The sequence below is a fragment of the Carcharhinus amblyrhynchos genome, chromosome 13 (assembly GCF_965287045.1).
Source record: "Carcharhinus amblyrhynchos chromosome 13, sCarAmb.v2.hapA, whole genome shotgun sequence".
NCBI lineage: Eukaryota > Metazoa > Chordata > Chondrichthyes > Carcharhiniformes > Carcharhinidae > Carcharhinus > Carcharhinus amblyrhynchos.
Window position 1 is genome coordinate 107,501 of NC_137336.1, and position 24,660 is coordinate 132,160.

The 24,660-nt window shown below is 44.9% G+C and overlaps 1 protein-coding gene across 2 annotated transcripts in view; it reads right to left on the reverse strand.

Annotated features, from left to right (window-relative positions):
- Positions 1–4,330: 4,330 nt before the first annotated feature.
- arap3 (ArfGAP with RhoGAP domain, ankyrin repeat and PH domain 3) overlaps positions 4,331–24,660 on the reverse strand; it is a 382,033-nt gene continuing 361,703 nt past the window's right edge. The window contains exons 30-31 of one of the 2 annotated variants that reach the window (XM_080201222.1): positions 13,146–13,184; positions 4,331–6,028 (exon numbers count right to left, since the gene is read on the reverse strand). In XM_080201222.1, the coding sequence (XP_080057348.1) occupies positions 5,762–6,028; positions 13,146–13,184 (306 nt within the window). In that variant the 3' untranslated portion in view covers positions 4,331–5,761. The remainder of the gene's footprint in view (positions 6,029–13,145; positions 13,185–24,660) is intronic. The other variant, XM_080201223.1, reaches the window with a different exon arrangement.

Consider the following 24,660-nt stretch of genomic DNA (forward strand, 5'->3'; position numbering starts at 1 on the left):
TTATTCAATTAGTTTTTTAAAAACTGATTATTTATCCCTCTTGATCTGAAATCATATTAAAATCAGTGATTTCAATCAGTAACTTAGAATAGATTTTCAAGTTTAGCCCAGACTCCCCTCTAACCAATCAGGCCACAGTCTCCTGTGATATCACTTGACAGGTTTTTTTGAAATTATGAAACAAAGTCTTACCGTTACTCTGAATGAAGGCTGCCAATCCCGGAAGTGTTTATACTCTTACCGTCATCCAGCAATATCTCTGTCTGTCCTGGCTTTGCTCCTTCCAGGAATGAAGGCCATGAATCCCCGAAGTCTTTATACTCTTACCGTTACCTGGCTGTTTCTCTGATATCAGCTCGTTCCCTTATGTCCTCTACTACCGTAGCAAGACAACACCTTGCTTTTACCTCCTCACAGCGCATATGCGGCACCATGGGCTGATGAGGGAGGGAGGAATGGACTTTGGGGGTGGCATGGGCATTGATGATGATGGGATGGCTCCAAGTTGTCCAGCTAAGGAGGCATCAACTGGGGGAAAGCTAGTTTAGGTATGGCTTTAGAAGAAGGTCACTAGGAATGGGCATACTTCATCTCATGACTTTCTTGTCTTTCTCTCCCAAAGATTATGGATTCATGCTACAGAGAGGATTCTGACCTTAAACACCTGTCCATTACCAGCTTCCAGAGCAGCAGACACCATCCCAGAGACCACAGCTGGGTGATGAGCAAATTTAGACTAGGGAGCTCTGAGCAAACAGCATATCACTAGTCTGCACGAGAAGTGTCGAAGATAAAGATGTTTATGCATAGGTCACACTGGAGTCAGGCAGAGCCTTCCAAGTTTGGTTCATGGGCCAGTGATGCAGAACCTCAGGCGTTTTCCTTTTGGACTGAGTATTTGAACCTGCAGGGAAAGATAAGTGACTGACTGGAAACATTGCAAGCCCACACATTTCAAAAGGAGGACATTATAGGTTGGGCAGCTTATCTTGAGGAATCACAAAAGACTGGCCAACCCAGCCAACCCATGTGGCTGTTAAAGAAGATATGGGCACTCAGTATAACGGCCTCATGGGTGGTAGATCAGTGGCTCGAGTGGATGCAGCTGCAGCCCAGCACCACCACCCATGAAAACACCAGGACACCAGGACTGAGTGATCAAAACGGGATGCAGAGAAGCCCAGGCATTCTGGGAGAGTTTCATCCTCCTCAGGTCTGCTATGGTCACAGTGATGTTTAAATAAGTTACACTACATCAAGTAAGATTAAAAACATGTGGAGTGAACCAGAAACCTCTACCTGTGCAAAATCTTTAATATTTACAATACATTTACAGATTTTTGGACTTTCCGTGCTATGAAATGTCTTTTACTGTCCCACATCTCAATTGAGCACTACACCAGTTAGCTTTCATCAATCACCATTTGTCTTTATTCAGGATGTTTCCAATGGTCTTCCCTTAAGTCTCAGAACCATCACAGTTTCTCATCACATGAATTGCTTTGATTCCGAATTTCTTTGGCAATGAGGTCACCCTTCTTCCTCTGGATCCTGTGGTGAACATGAGGCTTTGGGCCGCTGATGCATCAATGCCTCTCCATTTTGAAGGCGGCTTGGTGCAGCAACCACATCAGAAAAACATACGTGAAGTGGGACAACTGAGTGTTGAGAACTCCAAGGCTGCGACGTTGCCTGTTGATGACAGGTCCACAGTTGTGCTGGGTGTGGCTTGTAAATCAGCGCACTCCGTCCCTGGTAGAAAGTCCCTTGGCTACAAGCAGACTTTGCAGTTTGAGAAGTTGAAAAAAACTCAAAGAAAGATGTCTAATCCATGCTTTTCTGATCTGGCAGAAGTGGTCACACATCAAATTAGGACACCTTTTCAAAAACTTCTATAAATTCATGCCAATACATGAAGGTAGTGTGTGGAAGAAATAGAATGCTGATAACCTACAGGACTTACATAGGGAATCTCTGATTGAGCCCCCCTGTAGGACTTGTAGAATACAAGCTCCCTGATGATTGGTAATTACTACCAGGTGGAGCTTGTATACCGAGCCCTGTATAAAGCAAGCCCCTGAGAGGTGTCGAAATTTGCTGATGACATGAAGTGGAAAAGCAAATTGTGCGGAGGGTGTGGAAAGTCTGCAGAGAGATCTGGATAGGCTGAGCGAGTGGGCGAGGACCTGGCAGATGGAGTACAATGTTAGCAAGTATGAGGTTATCCACTTTGGCAGGAATAATAGTAGGATGGATTACTATTTAAAGGGCGAAAAGCTGCAGCATGCTGTGGTGCAGAGGGACCTGGGGGTCCTTGTGCATGAGTCGCAAAAACCCAGTCTGCAGGTGCAGCAGGTGATCAAGAAGGCGAATGGGATGCTGGCCTTTATAGCAAGGGGGATAGAATATAAAAGCAGGGAGGTCTTGCTGCAACTGTACAAGGCACTGGTGAGGCCGCAGCTGGAGTACTGTGTGCAGTTTTGGTCGCCCCACTTGCGCAAGGATATTTTGGCCTTGGAGGGAGTGCAGAGGAGGTTCACTAAGCTGATACCGGAGATGAGGGGGTTAGACTATGAAGAGAGACTGAACAGACTGGGTCTGTACTTGGAGTTTAGAAGGATGAGGGGGGATCTTATAAGACGTATAAGATAATGAAGGGGATGGATAGGGTAGAGGTAGAGAGATTCTTCCCGCTCAGAAAGGACAGCAGGACTAGACGGCACAGCCTCAAGATAGGGGGGAGCAGTTTAGAATGGAGTTGAGGAGGAACTTCTTCACTCAAAGGGTGGTGAATCTCTGGAATTCTCTGCCCGTTGAAGTGGTGGAGACTACCTTGCTAAATATATTTAAGACGCAAGTAGATAGGTTTTTGGTAGGCAAGGGAATTAAGGGTCATGGGGAGAAAGCGGGAAAGTGGAACTGAGCCATTTCAGATCAGCCATGATCTTATTGAATGGCGGGGCAGGTTCGAAGGGCCTACGCCTGCTCCTATTTCTTATATGTTCTTAGATCCTCCTGACAACACCAAAAAGCTACAAGAAAATGGCATGTGAATCTGGAAAACAGGAAAACTGCATTAAGCCATCTCAGTGGCCACTGCACTGAGGAGCCAGGTTAAGTACAGCATCTGGGGTCATTGGGGTCCTGTTAGCAGGTCTCAGTGAGTGGGCTGGAGACCGGCTTTGAGAGGTCAGGAGGGAGAAGGTTAAAGAATGGGGGATGACCTGGAGTGGTACCCTTGCTTGGCTCAGTGGGCCCAGAAATAAGTTACTCTTAATATAGAACATAGAACACCACAGCACAAACAGGCCCTTCGGCCCACAAGTTGCGCCGATCACATCTATACCTACTAAGCCATAGCACTATCTGTAATTCTCAATCTCATTAGATCCCATATACTCATCCAGAAGTCTTTTAAAAAACCCCAGCGAGTTCGCCTCTACCACCACCGACGGCAGCCGATTCCACTCACTCACCACCCTCTGAGTGAAAAACTTACCCCTGACATCTCCTCTGTACCTGCTCCCCAGCACCTTAAACCTGCGTCCTCTCGTAGCGACCATTTCAGCCCTGGGGAAATAGCCTCTGAGAATCCACCCTATCTATTCCTCTCAACATTTTATAAACCTCTAGCAGGTCGCCTTTCAACCTTCGTCTCTCCAGGGAGAAGAGACCTAGCTCCCTCAACCTATCTTCATTAGGCATGCCTCCCAATCCAGCAACATCCTTGTAAATCTCCTCTGCACCCTCTCAATAGCTTCCACATCCTTCCTGTAGTGAGGTGACCAGAACTGCGCACAGTACTCCAAGTGGGGTCTGACTAGGGTATTATAAAGTTGCAGTATTACCTCCCGACTTCTAAACTCAATCCCTCGATTAATGAAGGCCTTCTTGACAACATCCTCCATCTGCGAGGCCTACTTAAGAGTCCTATGGACCCAGACCCCAAGATCCTTTTGCTCTTCAACACTGCTAAGACTCCAACCCTTGATATTGTACTCCTGCATCCCATTGGTCCTGCCAAAATGGACCACTACACATTTATCCATCTTCATTAGCTAAAACTGGAGCTGTGGTTATGCTACAGACATAGGAAATGGAGAGATAAAATCTGGTATGTTTATCACAAAACAAGTCAAAAATGTTGACAAGAGACTGGAAACACGAAAGCTCAAAATAAATAACACTTATACGGTTAGCGTCATGTTGGGCATAAGTTTTAGCACCATCTTTTACAGCTGTGATCCATTTACCCATTTCCTTCAGTCTTGATCTGGTCAAATCAAGATTCTCTACATGCTTTCCAGTATCGCTAAACTATTGTGTTTCTCAGTCCATATCTGTAGGAGAATGAGATTAGGTCGACAGTTTCTTCAGAGAGCTAGTGCAAACTCGGTGGGCCGAATGGCCTCCTTCTGAAAATATTTTACAATTCTGTGATATTTCCCATCATCCCATCATGGAGTTTCTAAAAAGCCATGGTCAGCTTCATCTAACCATATCTCGCTGACACTCTCTGGCTAGGAGCTTCCACTCTCGCTGTGGGGGGTTTCTATGTGGTGGACGCAGTGGTCTATTCAATCTCTGTTGACTTTGGCAGGACTGGAAGACCCTGCCGGTGGAAGCAGTTGGAAAATATTGTCCTTTGAACTCTAGTAGTTTTTTGCACAAACATAATATTTTCACCCATGTTTTCCAATGTGAAATTTAACAACATTTAAACAACCAAGGAAAATGGATAGCAGTGGGAACTGAAATGTCCCTTAATGGGGAATGCATAGAGAGAAAAATAACATTACATCACAGCTTCACTCTTGACAATGTTGTTGTCATCAGAAAAAGAGAAAACACTGTGTTAACCATGGATTCTGAAAACTGAAATGAAGAGGACATTGAAAACTTGTTTGCTTTGTTTGGTGTTTACTCAAAGCCCACAGTCTACAGATGTCAATCAATTATTCTGTAGATTTCTAATTGGAAACTGCTAAAGTTCCCACTTTCAGGGCCATGAAATGGGCTTTGAACCAACTCTCTGAACGTGGTGCCAAGCATGAAAGAATCCAAGAAACGAAAGTGGAACAGTTGGAGAAGGAAGAAAGACAGTGAAGTGGAAATCCATCAAAGCTGCAACTGTCTTCTGCTAAAACTTTGATTTTCTCTGTGCACCTTGCGTAATTTCATAACTTGTCATATTTTTACTAATAGATAGAGTAGATGCGCAGAGGCTATTTTCTCGGGTGGATGGAGCTGTTACTAGTGGGCATAACTATAAGGTTCATGGTGGGAGATATGTCCGAGGTAGATTCTTTATTCAGAGTGGTTGGGGTGTGGAATACACTGCCTGCTGTGATAGTGGAGTTGGACACTTTAGATACTTTCAAGCAGTTACTGGATAGGCACATGGAGCACTCCGGAATGATAAAATCATTAAAATCAACACAACTAAAACCATAACATTATTCAATTTATATGATTCAATAAATGTGATATATGATAGTCACATTATCAGCCAGACGCTGATGTATGTATATATATACATATATATAATATATATACACTGTGGTTGCTAAAAACATTGCTTTTAGTTTGGTTTCTTTTCTGTTATCATTAAGATTTGTCACCTGCCCTTATATCGTCAAACTTCAGCAATTTGAGTTTGCTTTCTGCATGGCTCTTGTGATTCTTGTCAGTATCATACAACAGGAAGAATAGGTTAGGCAGAATTCATTTTCTCAGTAAAGTATCAAAATTTCCAGCATTTTTATAACTTGGTAATGTCATGTTGAAGCTCATTCTTTCTATGAATGGCAGAACTCAATTCCTGCAGGAATTTGTCCTGTGCTGGCAAGTTTGGAACTGTGTTTGTCTTTAGCTGTGCCACAAGGATTGGCGTGGGATCCACTGGAGTGATGTCCTGGTTCATCGATAACAAAATATTAACATCCTGTACCTCCTCGTAAACGGGTTCAGTATTAGCATTCTCATCTTTCTGCTGCTGTTCAAACAGGTCATGTTGCATCTTCATTGGCTAAAAGGAAGCAAAGTAACCTCAGAAAAGTATAAATTAAACATGGCTTCCAGATATTAATCTATTCAACAAAAGCTCAGATACATTTCTTATCAATTTCTTCTAAAGTCTAGGATTTTTCTTTACAAACTTCTAGTCTAGGAACATGCAATTTCCAGAAATAAGCAATGTCTAAGGATATTTGTGAGAGTGTGATCTTATAGAGGGCTACAAAATAATAAAGAACAAAGAAAATTAAGCATAGGAACAGGCCCTTCAGCCCTACAAGCCTGCGCTGACCATGCCACCCAACTGAACTAAAACCTCTACTTTTCCAGGGAACATATCTCTCCATTTCCATCCTATTTACGTATTTGTCAAAGTGCCCCTTAAAAGTCACTATTGTATCTGCTTCCACTACCTCCCCCGACAACGAGTTCCAGGAACCCACCATGCTCTGTAAAAAACATGCTTTGTAAACATCTCCTTTAAACCTTGCCCCTGACATCATAAACCTCTGCCCTCTAGTAATTGAATCTTCCAGCCTGGGAAAAAAACTTCTGACTATCTACTCTGTCTGTGCCCCTCATAATTTTGTAGACTTCTATCAGGTCCCCCCTCAGCCTCTGTCGTTCTGGTGAGAACAAACCAAGTTTCTCCAACCTTTTCTCATAGCTAATGCCCTCCATACCAGGCAACATCCTGGTAAATCTTTTCTGTATCCTCTCCAAATCCTCCACATACTTCAGTAGTGTGGCAATCAGAATTGAACACTATATTCTAAGTGCTGCCTAACTAAGGTTCTATAAAGCTGTAACATGACTTGCCAATTTTTAAACTCCATGCCTTGACCAATGAAGTAAAGCATGCCATACGCCCTTTTGACTTGTGTTACCACTTTCAGTGACCTGTGTACCCGTACACCCAGATCCCTCTGCCTATCAATACTCTTAAACGTTCTGCCATTTACTGTATATTTCCCATCTGCACTGGACATTCCAAAATATATTTGTCCATCTGCCATCTCTCCGCCCAAGTCTCCAGCTGATCTATATCTTGCTGTGTCCTCTGATGGACCTCATCACTATCTGCAAATCTACCAATCTTTGGGCCCGATTTTACCATTTTCATTCTAAGTGCCGATTCGGGGCATAGTACAGATCTGACTTAGAAATCTGCTTTCAGGCACCCCCATATGCTCTCAGCCATCTCCAGTTCGATTCGCGCCGTGGGCAGGGCTTAGCATTGCCGGAACGATTGGAGCTCTGAATTGCACATGCGCAATTAGAAAAAATTGGAAAAAGTTTGCCTGTGTCAGATTGCTCCCAAGCCGCAGAAAGCAGAGAAAGTGGCCTGGGGGCGAAAAGCGGGAGCGAGGGTGTATCTCAGGGGGTTGGGGGGGGTGGCGGGGGCGGGTGAGATGTATCTCGGGCGGAGGCAGATAGATCTCTGGTGGGAGGGGCAGATGGATCCCTAGTGGGGGCGTGGGGGGGTGGCAGGGGGGTCTGCTGCCACTCTGCAGGTGATTGGTGGGATGGTGAGGGGGGCAGGGATGGCGATTGGTCTGGGTTGTGGGGGGTTGGATAAGGTGGGGCAATGATGTGTGTGTGTGTGTGGTGGGGGGGTAGATAAGGGACATGCACACATCACTGCCCCCCTTATCCACCCCCCCCCCACTACCCAGACCAATTGCCACCCCTGCCATTCTTTCCCCCACCGATCACCTACAGAGTGGCAGCAGAGCCCTCAGATCCCCACCAGAGATTCACCTGCCTACCACCCCCTCAACCAGAGATCTATCTGACCCATCTCCCTCCTCCCCACTCCCGACAACAATCTGGCCTCACCCCACCCCCTACCCGCACCTCCCCCCCACCCCCCAACCACCACCTTCCCCGACAACAATCTGGCCTCACCCCCACCCCCCCAGAGAATGGTTTGGCCTCATTCCCCCACCCCGCCAGAGATACATCTGACCCGCCTCCTCCTCCTCTCCCCTCCAGCCAGAGAATGATCTGAGCTGCCTCCACCCCCACCCCCACAACTGATCTGAGTCAGAGAGCTGTTGGAAACACAACGCGCACTTCTGAGGCTGGAGCACTTAGACTTTTATTCAGCAGGTCCCTAAAAGTGCAGTTCCGGATTGGTAAACGCAGTAGTAAAGGGGGAAATGCTGATAGAGTTGGGTGGGCAGTTCATTAATTCAATTTAAATGCATGCAAATGCATTTAAATCGTCGTTGTACCCGATTTGAGTGTGGAACAGATCCCCGCCATTTGCGGGTAAAGTGGTGATCTGTGCAGACTTGGGTACAGATTGAGATAAAGGCCTCATACCCGGCTTTACCATGATTTCACACCCGAAAATGGGTGCAAATTGTTGGTAAAATTGGACCCTTTGTGTCATCCGCAAACTTACCCATCAAACCCGTTACATTTTCCTCCAAATCATTTATGTATATTACAAACAGCAAAGCTCCCAGCACTGATCCCTGAGGAACACCACTTGTCACAGCCCTCCATTCAGAAATGCATCCTTCCACTGCTACCCTCTGTTTTCTATGCCGGGCCAGTTCTTGCCACCTTGCCAGCTCATTTTGGTCCCATGTGACTTCACCTTTTGCACCAGTCTGCCATGAGGGACCTTGTGAAAAGTCTGACTGAAGTCCATGTAGACAACATCCACTGCCATACCCTCATTAATCATCTTCGTCAATTCCTCGAAAAACTCGATCAAGACATGACCTCCCCTTCACAAAACCATGTTGCCTCTCACCAATACGTCCACAAGCGGGAATAAATCCTGTCTCAAAGGATGCAATCAAATAATTTTCCTAAAACTGCTGGAAGGCTCATGGGCCTGCAATTATCTGGATTATTCTTGCTGCTCTTCTTAAACAAAGGAACAGCATTGGCTATTCTACAGTCCTCCAGGACTTCTCCTGCAGCCGATAAGGACACAAAGATTTCTCTCAAGGCCCCAGCAATTTCCTCCCTTGCCCCTCTCAGTATACCCCAAGGGTATATCCCATCAGGCCCTCGGGACTTGTTTGCCTTAATGTTTCTCAAAACCCCAATACTACCTCCTTTTTGATCTCAACATGACTCAAACTATCTACACATCCTTTCCCAGATTCATCATCCATCAAGTCCTTCTCTTTGGTGAATACTGACGCAAAGTACTCATTTAACATAGGAACATAAGAACATAAGAAATAGGAGCAGGAGTAGGCCATCTAGCCCTTCGAGCCTGCCCCGCTATTCAATAAGATCATGGCTGATCTGAAGTGGATCAGTTCCACTTTCTCGCTTTCTCCCCATAACCCTTAATTCCCTCATCTGTCAAAAACCTATCTACCCGTGACTTAAATATATTTAGCGAGGTAGCCTCCACCACTTCAACGGGCAGAGAATTCCAGAGATTCACCACTCTTTGAGTGAAGAAGTTCCTCCTCAACTCCGATCTAAACTGCCCCCCCCCCGCCTTTATCTTGAGGCTGTGCCCTCTAGTCCTGCTATCCTTTCTAATTGGGAAGAATCTCTCTACCTCTACCCTATCCATCCCTTTCATTATCTTATACGTCTCTATAAGATCCCCCCTCATCCTTCTAAACTCCAACGAGTACAGGCCCACCCATTTGATGGGTACAGACCCACCCACCCAAATACCCCACCCATTTCCTCCATGCATAGATTCCCTTTCTCGTCCTTGAGTGGACCACCCTTCTCCCTGGCTACCCTCTTGCTCTTTATATATAAGAACATAAGAACATAAGAACATAAGAAATAGGAGCAGGAGTAGGCCATCTAGCCCTTCGAGCCTGCCCCGCCATTCAATAAGATCATGGCTGATCTGTCGTGGCTCAGTTCCACTTTCCCGCCCTCTCCCCATAACCCTTAATCCCTTCTCTTATCAAAAACCCATCAACCCGCTTCTTAAAAATATTTAGCGAGGCAGCCTCCACCACTTCAACGGGCAGAGAATTCCAGAGATTCACCACCCTTTGAGTGAAGAAGTTCCTCCTCAACTCCGTTCTAAACCGCCTCCCCTTTATCTTGAGGCTGTGCCCCCTAGTCCTACTGTCTTTTTTGAGCGGGAAGAGTCTCTCCACCTCTATCCTATCCATCCCATTCATCATCTTATACGTCTCAATGAGATCTCCCCTCATTCTTCTAAACTCTAACGAGTACAAGCCTAGTTTATTCAGCCTCTCCTCATAGCTCAATCCCCTCAACTCCGGTATCAGCCTAGTAAACCTCCTCTGCACTCCCTCCAGGGCCAAAATATCCTTGCGCAGGTGCGGCGCCCAAAACTGCACACAGTACTCCAGCTGCGGCCTCACCAATGCCCTATACAGCTGCAGCAAGACCTCCCTACTTTTATATTCAATCCCCCTCGCTATGAAGGCCAGCATCCCATATGTATAAGAAGCCTTGGGATTTTCCTTAATCCTGCTGCCCAATTACATTTTGTGATCCCTTTCAGCCCTCCTTACTTGTTTAAGTTTCTTTCTACTTTCCTCGTATTCCACACTTGCTTCATGTGTACCCAGCCTCCTAGCTTTGACAAATGCTTCTTTTTCTTCTTTGACTAGTCTCACAATATCTCTCATCATCTAAGGCTCCCAAAACTTGCCATACTTATCCTTCATCCTTACAGGAATGTGCCGGTCCTGAATCCTGATCAATTTACACTTGAAAGCCTTCCATATGCCAGATGTTGATTCACCCTCAAACATGTGCCCTGAATCTACATTCTTCAGGTCCTGCTGAATATTGTTATAATTAATCTTTCCCCAATATAACACCTTCACCTACACTTAATGTTATCCAATGGTACCTTAAAGTTTACTGAATTGTGGTCACTGTTCCCAAACTGCTTTCCCATTGAAAATTCAACCACCTGGCCAGGCTCATCCCCCAATACCAGGTCCCTACTTGGACTATCTACATACTGATTCAAGAAGATCTCCTGGATGCTCCTTACAAACTCTGCACCATCCACGCCCCTAGCACTAAGCGAGTCCCTGTCAATATAGGAGAAGTTAAAATCTCCCAACGCAACAATCTTGTTACTTTTACATCTTGCCAGAATCTGCCAACATATCTCTTTTTTTTATCTCCTGCTGATTGTTGAGTGGCCTGTAGTAAACCCCCAACATTGTGACTACACCCTTCCTATTCTTGAGCTCTGGCCATATTGCCTCGCTATATGAGTCCTCTGAGGTGTCCTCCCGCAGTACAGCTGTGATATTCTCCTTATCCAATCGTGCAACTCCCCCACCCCTTTTACATCTCCCTCTATCCCACCTGAATCATCTGCATACTGGAATGTTAAGCTGCCAATCCTGACCTTCCCTTAACCAAGTCTCTATAGTAGCAACAACATCGTATTTCCTAGTACTAATCTAAGCTCCAAGTTCATCTGCTTTATCTTTACACTTTTTGCATTGAAACAAATGCACTTCAGTCCACCAGGCTTTCTTTGATTAACAACCACACCCTGTCCACTCTTTCCCTTTGTCTTACTGGCCTTACTCTCTGATTCCTTCAGTTAATTCACCTATGCTTTGGTTCCCACGTCCCTGAGGTGGCAATAAGGGGCAGAGATCAGCTAGATAATCAACATCTTTTCTCAAAGGTAGGGGAGTCTAAAACTAAACGGCATTAGGTTTAAGGTGAGAGGCGAAAGATACAAAAGGGTCCAGAGGGGCAATTTTTTCACAGAGGGTGGCAAGTGTCTGGAACAAGCTGCCAGAGGTAGTAGTAGAGGCGGGTACAATTTTGTCTTTTAAAAAGCATTAGGCAGTTACGTGGGAAGATGCGTATAGAGGGGTATGGGCCAAATGTGGGCAACTGGGGCTAGCATGGTGGTTGAAGAAAAAGGACGGCATGGACAAGTTGGGCTGGAGGGCCTGTTTCCATGCTGTAAACATCTATGACTCTCTGACTCTGATCAGGTCTAGCACAGGTCCCTCCTTGGTTGGACCCACCACATACTGATTTAAAATGTTCTCCTGTATATATTTCAAGAAATCTACCCCATCCAAAGCTCTTAACACTGTTGAAATCACCTAATTTAGAACATAGAACTTAACAGCACAGTACAGGCCCTTCAGCCCTCGATGTTGCGCCGACCGCAGGAACCAATCTAATGACCCTCTAAACTAAACTATTCCAATATTATCCATATGCCTATCCAATGACCATTTGAATGCCCTTAAAGTTGACGAGTCCACTACTGCTGCAGGCAGGACATTCCACACCCTTACTACCCTTTGAGTAAAGAAACAACCCTATTGCTGTTCATTTTACACACCTCCACAAACTGTGCACATATTTGCTCCTCAATGTCCTGTTGACTATCTGGGGGTTTATAATAAACACTTGACAATGCAGCTGCCTCCTTTTTATTCCTAACTTCTACCTACAAAGCTTCATTTGATTCCCTCTCCAAGACATCATCTATCCTTACTACAGTAACTGACTCCTTAACTAATAATGCAATGCCTCCTCCTTGCCTTATTTTTTCAGTTGAATGTTATATACTTTGTCCACCCAGTTGTGAGGCTGCCCCTGAACATACCAGTGCTTCCATAGCGTTTAATCCAGACAGATCTGGGTTCTTCCCTACAGTCTTCAACCCCTCCCCTGCTGCCAATTTGCTTCTGCATTTCATTCCTCAATATCAGGAATATCAAGGCTACTGCAATTAAAAGATTATTTTTTAAGATTGTAAAATACGTTTTTTTGGATGTTCAGTCTAGTGAAATGATATTCCTCTAACGGACACACTCAATCAAGCAGACTACATGGAAAAGAATAGACCAGCTCGATATCTAATGCAACAAGGACATTGAATGCCTCAGTGGATCTGATACAAAATTTATACAAAATTTTAAAACCTCTTACAAGGCAAAATGCCCAACGATGGAAAAAAAATCACCAAACAGAATTGAACAAATAATTCTTACTTTATCAAAGCACATACAAAGCAGATAACATCCAACGGGATGACATCGGTATACAGGTGCATGAACATGTTATTACACTAATATAACCACGCACAAAACTCCTTTCAGAAACACCATGAAGCTTTGCAACTTATCATTGTCAGACAGTAGCACAGATGTACTTACAAAAAACATTGAGAGTGTTCTTCGAGCATGTAGACGTCGCTAGAAGGAAATAGGCACAGAGACAATAAGCAGAGCTAAAAGCACAAATATGCACAGAAACTCAACAGGGTGGTCTCTTTCAACACTCAGATAGTTTAAACGTAAGAATTACATATATTGTTAACTCGTAAGGAAGACACGTTACTTCACAGCATTTTCTATTTATGTTTGAGAGAAGAGAAAGGATCACATCACCAAAGTACAATGAATGTGATAAGAAAAATCCCTCAGTTAGTTGCTTCCTAAAAATTAGATTTGGAAATCAGGAAATCTTTACAAAGGGTAGTGGCAATTTGCAATTCTTTGCTCCAAGAGGCTGTGGATGTTTCATCCATTGAAACCTTCAAGACAAAGGTCAATAGTTTTTTGTTAGGTGACGGCAGACCGGGATGTGGTATTAAATTGACAAAATGAACCGGAGATACAGATCTTACTGAAAAGCATAGCAAGCTTGAGAGGATGCCATTCTTAAACTGCTATGGGGGGTTCATCTTCTGTATGGATTTATTCATCCTTCAAACTAACGCAACTATGGCTCAGTGGGTAATTCTTTCCAGGTCAGTAGCTTTGAGTTCAAGTTCCACAACAAGGAGATTTACAAGGATGTTGCCTGGATTGGGAGGCATGCCTTATGAAGATAGGTTGAGGGAGCTGGGTCTCTTCTCCCTGGAGAGACGAAGGTTGAGAGGCGACCTGATAGAGGTTTATAAAATGTTGAGAGGAATAGATAGGGTGGATTCTCAGAGGCTATTTCCCTGGGTTGAAATGGTCGCTACGAGAGGACACAGATTGAAGGTGCGGGGAGGCAAGTACAGAAGTGATGTTAGGGGTAAGTTTTTCACTCAGAGGGTGGTGAGTGAATGGAATCGGCTGCTGTCAGTGGTGGTGGAGGCGAACTCGCTGGGGTCTTTTAAAAGACTTCTGGATGAGTATATGGGATTTAGTGGGATTGGGGGTTATAGATAGGTCTATGGATTGGTAGGTGTTGATGTGATCGGCGCAACTCGTGGGCCGAAGGGCCTGTTTGTGCTGTAGTGTTCTATGTTAAGAAGAGTGGCAGTGGTTGGACATTCAGGCTTCCAAGCTTGTGCTGTCATTCTTAAGATCATGATTGATATGATTGTGGTCTCAAGTCCACTTTTCTGCCTGTGCCTAATAACCTTCAACTCCCTTGTTGATCAAAAATCTAACTCAGCCTTGAATATGCTCAATGACCTGACCTTCACTGCTCTCCAGAATTGCAGCTTTCCACAAACTAATGACCTGTGAGAGGAAAGAAAATCTCCTTATTTCAATTTTAAATGGGAAACCCAGAATTTTAAAACTATGTCCTTAGTTCTAGACTGTCCCATAAGGGGAAATATCCTCTCAGCATCCACCATCCAGCATCAAGTTCCCTCAGAATCTAAGATATTTCAATGAGATCACCTCTTATGTCCCCCTCACAACTTACTTCCTGCCTATCTTTGTGTCATCAGCAATTTATCAACCATACATTCAGTCCCGTCATCCATGTATGCAGTTGAGGCCCAACACTGATCCCTGTGGAACCCGATAAGTAACAACTTCCCCACTCAAAAATGTCCCAGTTATCCCTGCTCTTTGCTTCCAGTTAGCTAGCGAATCCTCTCTCCCTGCTATGGGTTCTTCTTTTGTACAATAATCCTTGATAGGGCACCTTATCAAACGCATTTTGGAAATCCAAATACACCACATCTACAGATTCCCCTTTATCCATGTCGCCTGTTCGTTCCTCAGAAAACTTTAATTAGCCAAATGTGACTTCACTTTCACAAAACCATGTTGACTCTATTGATTGCAAAATGTTGTGCTGATACATCCTCAATAATGAATTCCAGTCACTTTCACTATCACAGATGTTATGATAAATGGCCTATGGTTTCCTGTTTTCTGTCTGCTCATCTTTTGAATATAAATGTTATATGCATGATTTTCCAAACCACTGGAAGCACTCTGGAATCTACAGAATTTTAGAAGATCAGAACCAAAGCGTTCCCTTTGTCTGCAGCCAATTCTTTTAAAATCCAAGGGTGAAAGTTATCAGGTCCAGGGGAATGATCACATTTTTGTTCTAACAGTTTCCCCAGTGACTGACAGTCCTCCCTCCCTTTTACCTCTTGATCTTTAACTGTTCTTCAGATGTTTTCTGGATCTTTTATAGTGAACTGGTACAAAATATCTGTTCAATGCTCCTGCCATCTCTTTGCTTATTATTCATTCTCAAGTCTCTCTTTCTAAGGGCCCAAAACTCACTTTAATTCCTCCTTTTTTTTAAAATATTTGTAGAAACTCTGTGTGTTTTTATATTTTGAGCCACTTTTCTCTCAGAATCTAATTTCTCTTCTTTTCCAGTCATTCTTTGCTGCTTTCCAAAAGCTGTCCAATCTTCTAATCTATCACAGCACCTATCACACCATCTTCTGTGTAAAAAACTCACCTAGTACATCTTTAAACCTTGCCCCTCGCACCTTAAACCTGTGCTCCCAGTAATTGACTCTTCCACCCTGGGAGAAAGCTTCTGAATATCCACTCTGTCCATACCCCTCATAATCCTGTAGTCTTGTATCAGGTCACCCCTTAGTCTCCGTCGTTCCAGTGAGAACAAACCAAGTTTCTCCAACCTCTCCTCATAGTTAATGCCCTTCATACCAGACCACATCCTGGTAAATCTTTTCTATACCCGCTCCAAAGCATCCACATCTTTCTGGTAGTGTGGTGACCAGAATTGAACACTATATTCTAAGTGCGGCCTATCTAAGGTTCTATAAAGCTGCAACATGATTCATCAATTTTAAAACTTAATGCCCTGGCTAATAAAGGCAAGCATGCCGTATGCATTCTTGACTACCTTCTCCATCTGCATTGCCACTTTCAGTGACCTGTGTACCTGCGCACCCAGATCCCTCTGCCTATCAATATTCTTAAGGGTTCTGTGATTTACTGTATATTTCCCCATCTGTATTGGACCTTCCAAAACGGCAACTTCATTGCAGTGTTAATCAAAGCCTTATTACCTCACATTTGTCCAGATTAAACTCCATTTACCATCTCTCTGCCCAAGTCTCCAACCAATCTATATCCTGCTGTATCCTCTGATGGTCCTCATCGCTATCCAAAATTCCACCAACCATTGCGTCATCTGCAAACTTACTAATCAAAACCCCAGTCACATTCTCCTTGAAATCATTTATATACATTACAAACAGCAAAGGTCCCAGCACTGATCCCTGAGGAATGTCACTTGTCACAGCCCTCCATTCAGAAACACACCCTTCCACTGCTACCCTCTGTCTTTAGGACTTTTAGGACTTTGAATAAAGTGGAGGAGCAGAGGGATCTAGGTGTATGTGTACATAGATCCCTGAAAGTTGGGAATCAAGTAGATAAGGTTGTTAAGAAGGCGTACGGTGTCTTGGCGTTTATTGGTAGGGGGATTGAATTTAGGAGTCGCAGCGTCATGTTGCAACTGTACACAACTCTGGTGCGGCCGCACTTGGAGTACTGTGTGCAGTTCTGGTCCCCACATTACAGGAAGGATGTGGAGGCTTTGGAGAGGGTGCAGAGGAGGTTTACCAGGATGTTGCCTGGTATGCAGGGGAGGTCCTATGAGGAGAGACTGAGGGATTTGGGGTTGTTTTCACTGGAAAGAAGGCGGCTAAGAGGGGATCTTATAGAAACATATAAGATGATTAGAGGTTTAGATAGGGTGGATGGTGATAGCCTGTTTCCTCGGATGGAGAAATCTAGCACGAGGGGGCATGGCTTTAAATTAAGGGGGGGTAGTTATATGACGGATGTCAGGGGCAGGTTCTTTACCCAGAGGGTGGTGAGGGACTGGAATGCCCTGCCTGCTGCAGTTGTAAATGCGCCTAGTTTGGGGGCGTTTAAGAGATTGGTGGATAGGTTTATGGACGAAAAGGGATTGGTTTAGATTAGTGGGTCAATGTTTTTTTTTAAAATAAGACTGGTCGGCGCAACATTGTGGGCCGAAGGGCCTGTTCCGCGCTGTAATGTTCTAATGTTCTAATGTTCTAATGTCTTCTTTGACCGAGCCAGTTTTGTATCCACCTTGCCAGCTCACCTCTGACTTCAGTCTGCCATGAGGGGCCTTGTCAAAGGCCTTACTGAAGTCCATGTGGGCAACATCCACTGCCCTACCCTCATCAATCATCTTTGTCACTTCCTCGAAAAATTCAATCAAATGATTGAGACATGACCTCCCCTTCACAAAATCACGTTGCCTCTTGCTAATACATCCACTTATTTCCAAGTGTACTAAATCCTGTCTTGATGAATCCTTTCCGATAATGTCCCTATTGCTGATGTAAGGCTCACCAACCTGTAATTACCTGGATTATTCTTGCTACCCTTCTTTAATAAAGGAACAACGTAGGCTATTGTCCAATCCTCTGGGACCTCCCCTGTAGTCAGTGAGGATACACAATCTCTCTCAAGGCCCCAGGTGCTCACTTAAGAGGGATTTGAGGAAGAATTTCTTCCCCCAGGAGGCATAACCCTTGATGTTGTGCTGAGCTTTGTCCGAACCCAAGATCAAGCTATCCCACTCCCTATTATTCTGGAGTGCTCCATGTGCCTATCCAATAACCGCTTGGGAATTCCTGAAGTGTCTGACTCCACGATCACAGCAGGCAGTATATTCCACACCCCAACCACTCTGAGTAAAGAATCTACCTCTGACATCTCTCCTATATCTCCCACCATGAACCTTAAAGTTGTAACAGTTACATCCACCAGAGGAAATAGTCTCTGAAAGCCCAGTCTATCAATCCCCCTCATCATCTTATAAACCTCTTTTAAGTCGCCTCCCATCCTCCACTGCTCTAAAGAGAAAAGCCCCAGCTCCGTCAACTTTCCTCAGAAGACCTACCCTCCAAACCAGGCAGCATCCTGGTAAATCTCCTCTGCACTCTCTCCAATGCTTCCACATCCTTCTTATACAGAGGTGACCAGAACTGAACACAATATTCCAAATGTGGTCTCACCAAGGTCCTGTATAGTTGCAACATAACCCCACGGCTCTTAAACTCAAACCTCCTGTTAATAAACACTAACACACTATAAGCCTTCTTCACGGCTCTATCCACTTGAGTGGCAACCTTCATAAATCTGTGGGTATGAACCCCAAGACCTCTCTGTTCCTCCACATTCCTCAGAACCCTGCCGTTGACCCTATAATCTGCATTCAAGTTTGTCCTCCCAAAATGAATCACCTCGCACTTATCAGGGTTAAACTCCATCTGCTAGTTTTCGGCCCAGCTCTGCATCCTATCAATGTCTCTTTGCAGCCTACAACAGCCCTCCATCTTATCCACTACTCCACCAATCTTGGTGTCATCAGCAAATTTACTGACCCACCCTTCAGCCCCCTCTTCCAAATCATTGATAAAAATCACAAATAGCAGAGAACCCAGCACTGATCCCTGTGGTACACCGCTGGTAAATGGCCTCCAGTCTGAAAATTTTCCCTCCACCACCGCCTTCCACCTTTTATGAGACAGCCAGTTACTTATCCAATCAGCCAAATTTCCTTCTATCCCACACCTCCTTACTTTCTTCATGAGCCTACCATGGGGAACCTGATCAAATGCCTTTCTAAAATCCATGTACATGACATCAACTGCTCAACCTTCATCTACACACTTAGTTACCTCCTCAAAGAATTTGATCAAATTTGTGAGGCAGGACTTACCCGTCACAAAACTATCCTGGATTAAGCTGCATCTTTCCAAATGGTCATAAATCCTATCTCTCAGGGCCCTTTCCATTAACTTGCTGACCACCAAAATAACAGTAACTGGCCTATAATTACCAGAGTCATTCCTATTTCCTTTCTTGAAGAGAGGAACAACATTCACCACTCTCCAGTCCACTGGCACAATCCCCATGGACAGTGAGGACCCAAAGAACAAAGCTAAAGGCTCCACAATCTCATTCTTGTCTCCCGAAGTATCCTAGGATGTATCCCATCTGACCCAGTGGACTTATCCACCCTCAGGTTTTTCAAAATTGCTAATACATCTTCCCTCAGAACATCTACCCCCTCCATCCTATCAGCCTGTATCACACTCTCATCCTCAAAAACATGGCCTCTCTCCTTAGTGAACACTGAAGAAAAGTATTCATTCAACACCGCACCTATCTCTTCTGAATCCATGCACAAGTTCCCAATACTATCCTTGAGTGGTTCTAACCTCACTCTGGTCATTCTTTTATTTCTCACATAAGAGTAAAAAGCCTTTGGTTTTCTTTTATCCGACCTCCCAAGGACTTTTCTTGCCCCCTCCAAGCTCTCCCAAGCCCTTTTTTAATTCATTCCTAGCTACCTTGTAACGCTCAAGTGACCCAACTGAACCTTTTCATCCTTACAAATGCTTCCTTTTTTCTCTTGACAAGGAATTCAATCTCCTTTGTGAACCATGGTTCCCTCACTCGGCCATTTCCTCCCTGCCTGACAGGGACGTACCTATCAAGGACACTTGTTCCTTGATCAAGCTCCATTTTTTGTTTGTGCCCATACCTGACAGATGCTATTTCCCCGGGTTGAAATGGTCGCTACGAGAGGACACAGATTTAAGGTGCGGGGAGGAAAGTACAGAAGTGATGTTAGGGGTAAGTTTTTCACTCAGAGGGTGGTGAGTGAATGGAATCGGCTGCTGTCAGTGGTGGTGGAGGCGAACTTGCTGGGGTCTTTTAAAAGACTTCTGGATGAGTATATGGGGTTTAATGGGATTGGGGGTTATAGATAGGTCTATAGATTGGTAGGTGTTGATGTGATCGGCGCAACTCGTGGGCCGAAGGGCCTGTTTGTGCTGTAGTGTTCTATGTTCTATGTCGTCACAATGTTGGGGTTTACTATAGGCCATCCAACTGCAAGCGAGAGTCAGATGAATAAATATGTAGGCAAATTTTGGCAAGGGTATAAAAGTACCCTTGTTGTGGTGGTGGGAGATTTTAACTTTCCCTATATTGACAGGGACTCACTTAGTGCTAGGGACGTGGATGGGGCAGAGTTTATAAGGAGCATCCAGGAGGGCTTCTTGAAACGGTATGTAGATAATCCAATAGGAAAGGGGCTGTACTGGACCTGGGATTAGGGAATGAGCCCAGCCAGGTGGGCGATGTTTCAGTAGGGGAGCAGTTCGGGAACAGTGACCACAATTCAGTAAGCTTTAAGGTACTGATGGATAAAGATAAGTGTAGTCCTCAAGTTAAGGCGCTAAACTGGGGGAAGGCAAATTACAACAATATTAGACCAGAACTGAAGAATGTAGATTGGGGGCAGATGTTCGAGCAAATCAACATGTGGCATGTGGGAGGTTTTCAAGTGTAAGTTGATAGGGATTCAGGACTGGCACATTCCTGTCAGGATGAAGGATAAGCATGGCAAGTTGTGGAAACCTTGGATAACGAGAGATATTGTGAGCCTAGTCAAAGACAAAAATGAAGGATTTGTCAAAGCGAGGAGGCTGGGAACACACAAAGCAAAGTAGAAAGAAACTTAAGCAAGGAGTAAGGAGGGCTAAAAGGGTTTACGAAAAAGCATTGGCCAGCAGGGTTAAGGAACATCCCAAAGTTTTTTTACACGTATATAAAGAGCAAGAGGGTAGCCAGGGAGAAGGATGGTCCACTCAAGGACGAGGAAGGGAATCTATGTGTGGAGCCAGAGGAAATGGGTGGGGTATTAAATGACTACTTTGTGTCAATATTCACCAAAGAGAAGAACTTGGTGGATAATGAGTCTGGGAAAGGATGTGTAGATAGTTTGAGTCATGTTGAGACCAAAAAGGAGGAGGTATTGGGGTTCTTGAGAAACATTAAGGTAGACAAGTCCCCAGGGCCTAATGGGATATGCCCTGAATACTGAGAGAGGCAAGGGAGGAAATTGTTGGGACCTTAAGAGAAATCTTTGTATCCTCACTGGCTACAGGGGAGGTCCCAGAGGACTGTAGAATACCCTATGTTGTTCCTTTGTTTAAGAAGGGTCATAAGAATAATCCAGGTAATTACAAGCCATTGAGCCTTACATCAGTGGTAGGGAAATTATTGGAGAGGATTCTTCCAGACAGGATTTATTCCCACTTTGAAATAAGTGGACATATTAGTGTGAGGGAACATACTTTTGCGAAGGAGAGGTCATGTCTCATAAAGTTGATTGACTTTTTCGAGGAAGTGATGAAGATGATTGATGAGGGTAGGGCAGTGGATGTTGTCGACATGGACTTCAGAAAGGCCTTTGACAAGGTCCCTCATGGCAGACTGGTGCAGAAGAGGAAGTCGCACGGGATCAGAGGTGAGCTGGCAAGGTGGATACAGAACTAGCTCGGTCAAAGAAGACAGAGGGTAGCAATGGAAGGGTGCATTTTTGAATGGAGGGTAGTGACAAGTGGCATTCCTCAGGGATCAGTGCTGGCACCTTTGCTGTTTGTAGTATATATAAATGATTTGGAGGAAAATGTAACTGGATTGATTAGTAAGTTTGCGGACGACACAAAGGTAGTGGATTTGTGGATAGTGATGAGGAACATCAGAGGATACAGCAGGATATAGATCGGTTGGAGAGTTGGGCGGAGAGATGGCCGATAGAGTTTAATCTGGACAAATGTGAGGTAATGCATTTTGGAAGGTCTAATACAGATAGGAAATATACAGTAAATGGCAGAACCCTTCAGAGTATTGATAGGCAGAGGGATCTGGGTGTACAGGTACACAGGTCACTGAAAGCGGCAGTGCAGGTGGAGAAGGTAGTCAAGAAGGCATACGGCATGCTTACCTTCATCGGCCGGGGCATTGAGTTTAAAAATTGGCAAGTCATGTTGCAGCTTTATAGAACCTTAGTTAGGCTGCACTTGGAATATAGTGTTCAATTCTGGTCGCCACACTACCAGAAGGATGTGGAGGCTTTGGAGAGGGTACAGAAAAGATTTACCAGGATGTTGCCTGATATGGAGGGCATTAGCTATGAGGAGAGGTTGGAGAAACTTGGTTTGTTCTCACTGGAATGACGGAGGCTGAGGGGGGACCTGATCGAAGCCTCCAAGATTATGAGGGGCATGGCAGAGTGGATAGTCATAAGTTTTTTTCCAGGCTGGTAGAGTCAATTACTAGGGAGCACAGGTTAAAGGTGTCAGGGGCAATGTTTAAAGGAGATGTACAAGGCAGGTGTTTTTACACAGAGAGTAGTGGGTGCCTTGTTTGATAGTGCAGATGCAGCACGGTTTCGTTAAGGGGAAGTCGTGTCTGACGAATTTATTGGAGTTCTATGAGGATGTGTCTAGGGCGGTGGATAGAGGAGAGCCGGTGGATGTGGTCTTTCTAGATTTTCAGAAGGCGTTTGATAAGGTGCCTCACAAGAGGTTATTACAGAAGGTCAGGGGGCATGGAGTTGGGGGTAGGGTGTTAGCGTGGATAGAGGATTGGCTGTCAAATAGGAGGCAGACAGTGGGGGTCAACGGGTGGTATTCGGATTGGCGGTTGGTGACTAGTGGAGTGCCCCAGGGGTCGGTGCTGGGGCCTCAGCTATTCACCATTTATACAGATGATCTGGAGGAGGGAACCGAGTGTATGGTGTTGAAATTTGCTGATGACACCAAGATTGGTGGAACGGCAAATTGTGCGGAGGGTGTGGAGAGTCTGCAGAAGGATCTAGATAGGCTGGGCGAATGGGCCAGGAACTGGCAAATGGAATTTAATGTTGGCAAGTGCGAGGTGGTCCACTTTGGTAGGAATAATGGTAGGAAGGACTATTACTTACGGGGCGAAAAACTGCAGCAGGCGACGGTGCAGAGGGTCCTCGGGGTCCTTGTGCATGAGTCGCAAAAACCCAGCTTGCAGGTGCAGCAGGTGGTCAGGAAGGCGAATGGGATGCTGGCCTTCATAGCGAGGGGGATTGAATATAAAAGTAGGGAGGTCTTGCTGCAGCTGTATAGGGCATTGGTGAGGCAGCAGCTAGAGTACTGTGTGCAGTTTTGGTCGTCACACTTACGCAAGGATATTTTGGCCTTGGAGGGAGTGCAGAGGAGGTTTACTAGGCTGATTCCGGAGTAGAGGGGGTTGAACTATGAGGAGAGGCTGAATAAACTAGGCTTGTACTCGTTAGAGTTTAGAAGAATGAGGGGTGATCTCATTGAGACGTATAAGATGTTGAATGGGATGGATAGGATAGAGGTGGAGAGACTCTTCCCGCTCAGAAAGGATAGTAGGACTAGGGGGCACAGCCTCAAGATAAAGCGGGGGCGGTTTAGAACGGAGTTGAGGAGGAACTTCTTCACTCAAAGGGTGGTGAATCTCTGGAATTCTCTGCCCGTTGAAGTGGTGGAGGCTGCCTCGCTAAATATTTTTAAGACGCGGGTTGATGGGTTTTTGATAAGAGAGGGGATTAAGGGTTATGGGGAGAGGGCGGGAATGTGGAACTGAGACATGACAGATCAGCCATGATCTTATTGAATGGCGGGGCAGGCTCGAGGGGCTAGATGGCCTACTCCTGCTCCTATTTCCTATGTTCTTATGTTCTTAACTCGTTGCCAGGGGAGGTAGTGGAAGCAGATACGTTAGTGACTTTTAAGGGGCATCTTGACAAATACATGAGTAGGTTGGGAATAAAGGGTCATGGTACCTGGAAAGGTAGGGGGTCTTAGTTCAGTTGGGCAGCATAGTCGGTGTAGGCTTGGAGGGCTGAAGTGCCTGTTCCTGTCCTATAATTTTCTTTGTTACATCGAACATAGAACACTACAGCACAAATAGGCCCTTCGGCCCACGAGTTGCACCGATCACATCAACACCTACCAATTTATAGACCTACCTATAACCCCCAATCCCATTAAACCCCATATACTCATCCAGAAGTCTTTTAAAAGACCCCAGCGAGTTTGCCTCCACCACCACTGACGGCAGCCGATTCCATTCACTCACCACCCTCTGAGTGAAAAACTTACCCCTAACATCACTTCTGTACTTTCCTCCCCGCACCTTAAATCTGTGTCCTCTCGTAGCGACCATTTCAACCCGGGGAAATAGCCTCTGAGAACCCACCCTATCTATTCCTCTCAACATTTTATAAACTTCTATCTTTTCTAAACTTCTGTTCTTTGTTTACTTTAACTTTGTCTTTAAACATCCACACTTCTGACTTATGGTGAAAGCAAGGTCACTGATGAAGCAGCTGAAGATGGTTGGGACTAGGACAATATCCTGAGGGACTCATTGAAAGATAGAAACTAGAAACAGGCCCTTTGAGCCTGCTGATCATCATGGCTCATCATCAAATTCAATACTCCGATCGTGCCTTACCCCATATCCCTTGAGGTCTTTAGCCCCAAGGGTGATATCTAATTTCTTCTTGATTAGGAATGATCATAGAACTTTAAATGATTGTAGAATCTCTACAGTGCAGAAGGAGGCCATTCACCCATCGACCCTGCATTGACAACAATCTCAC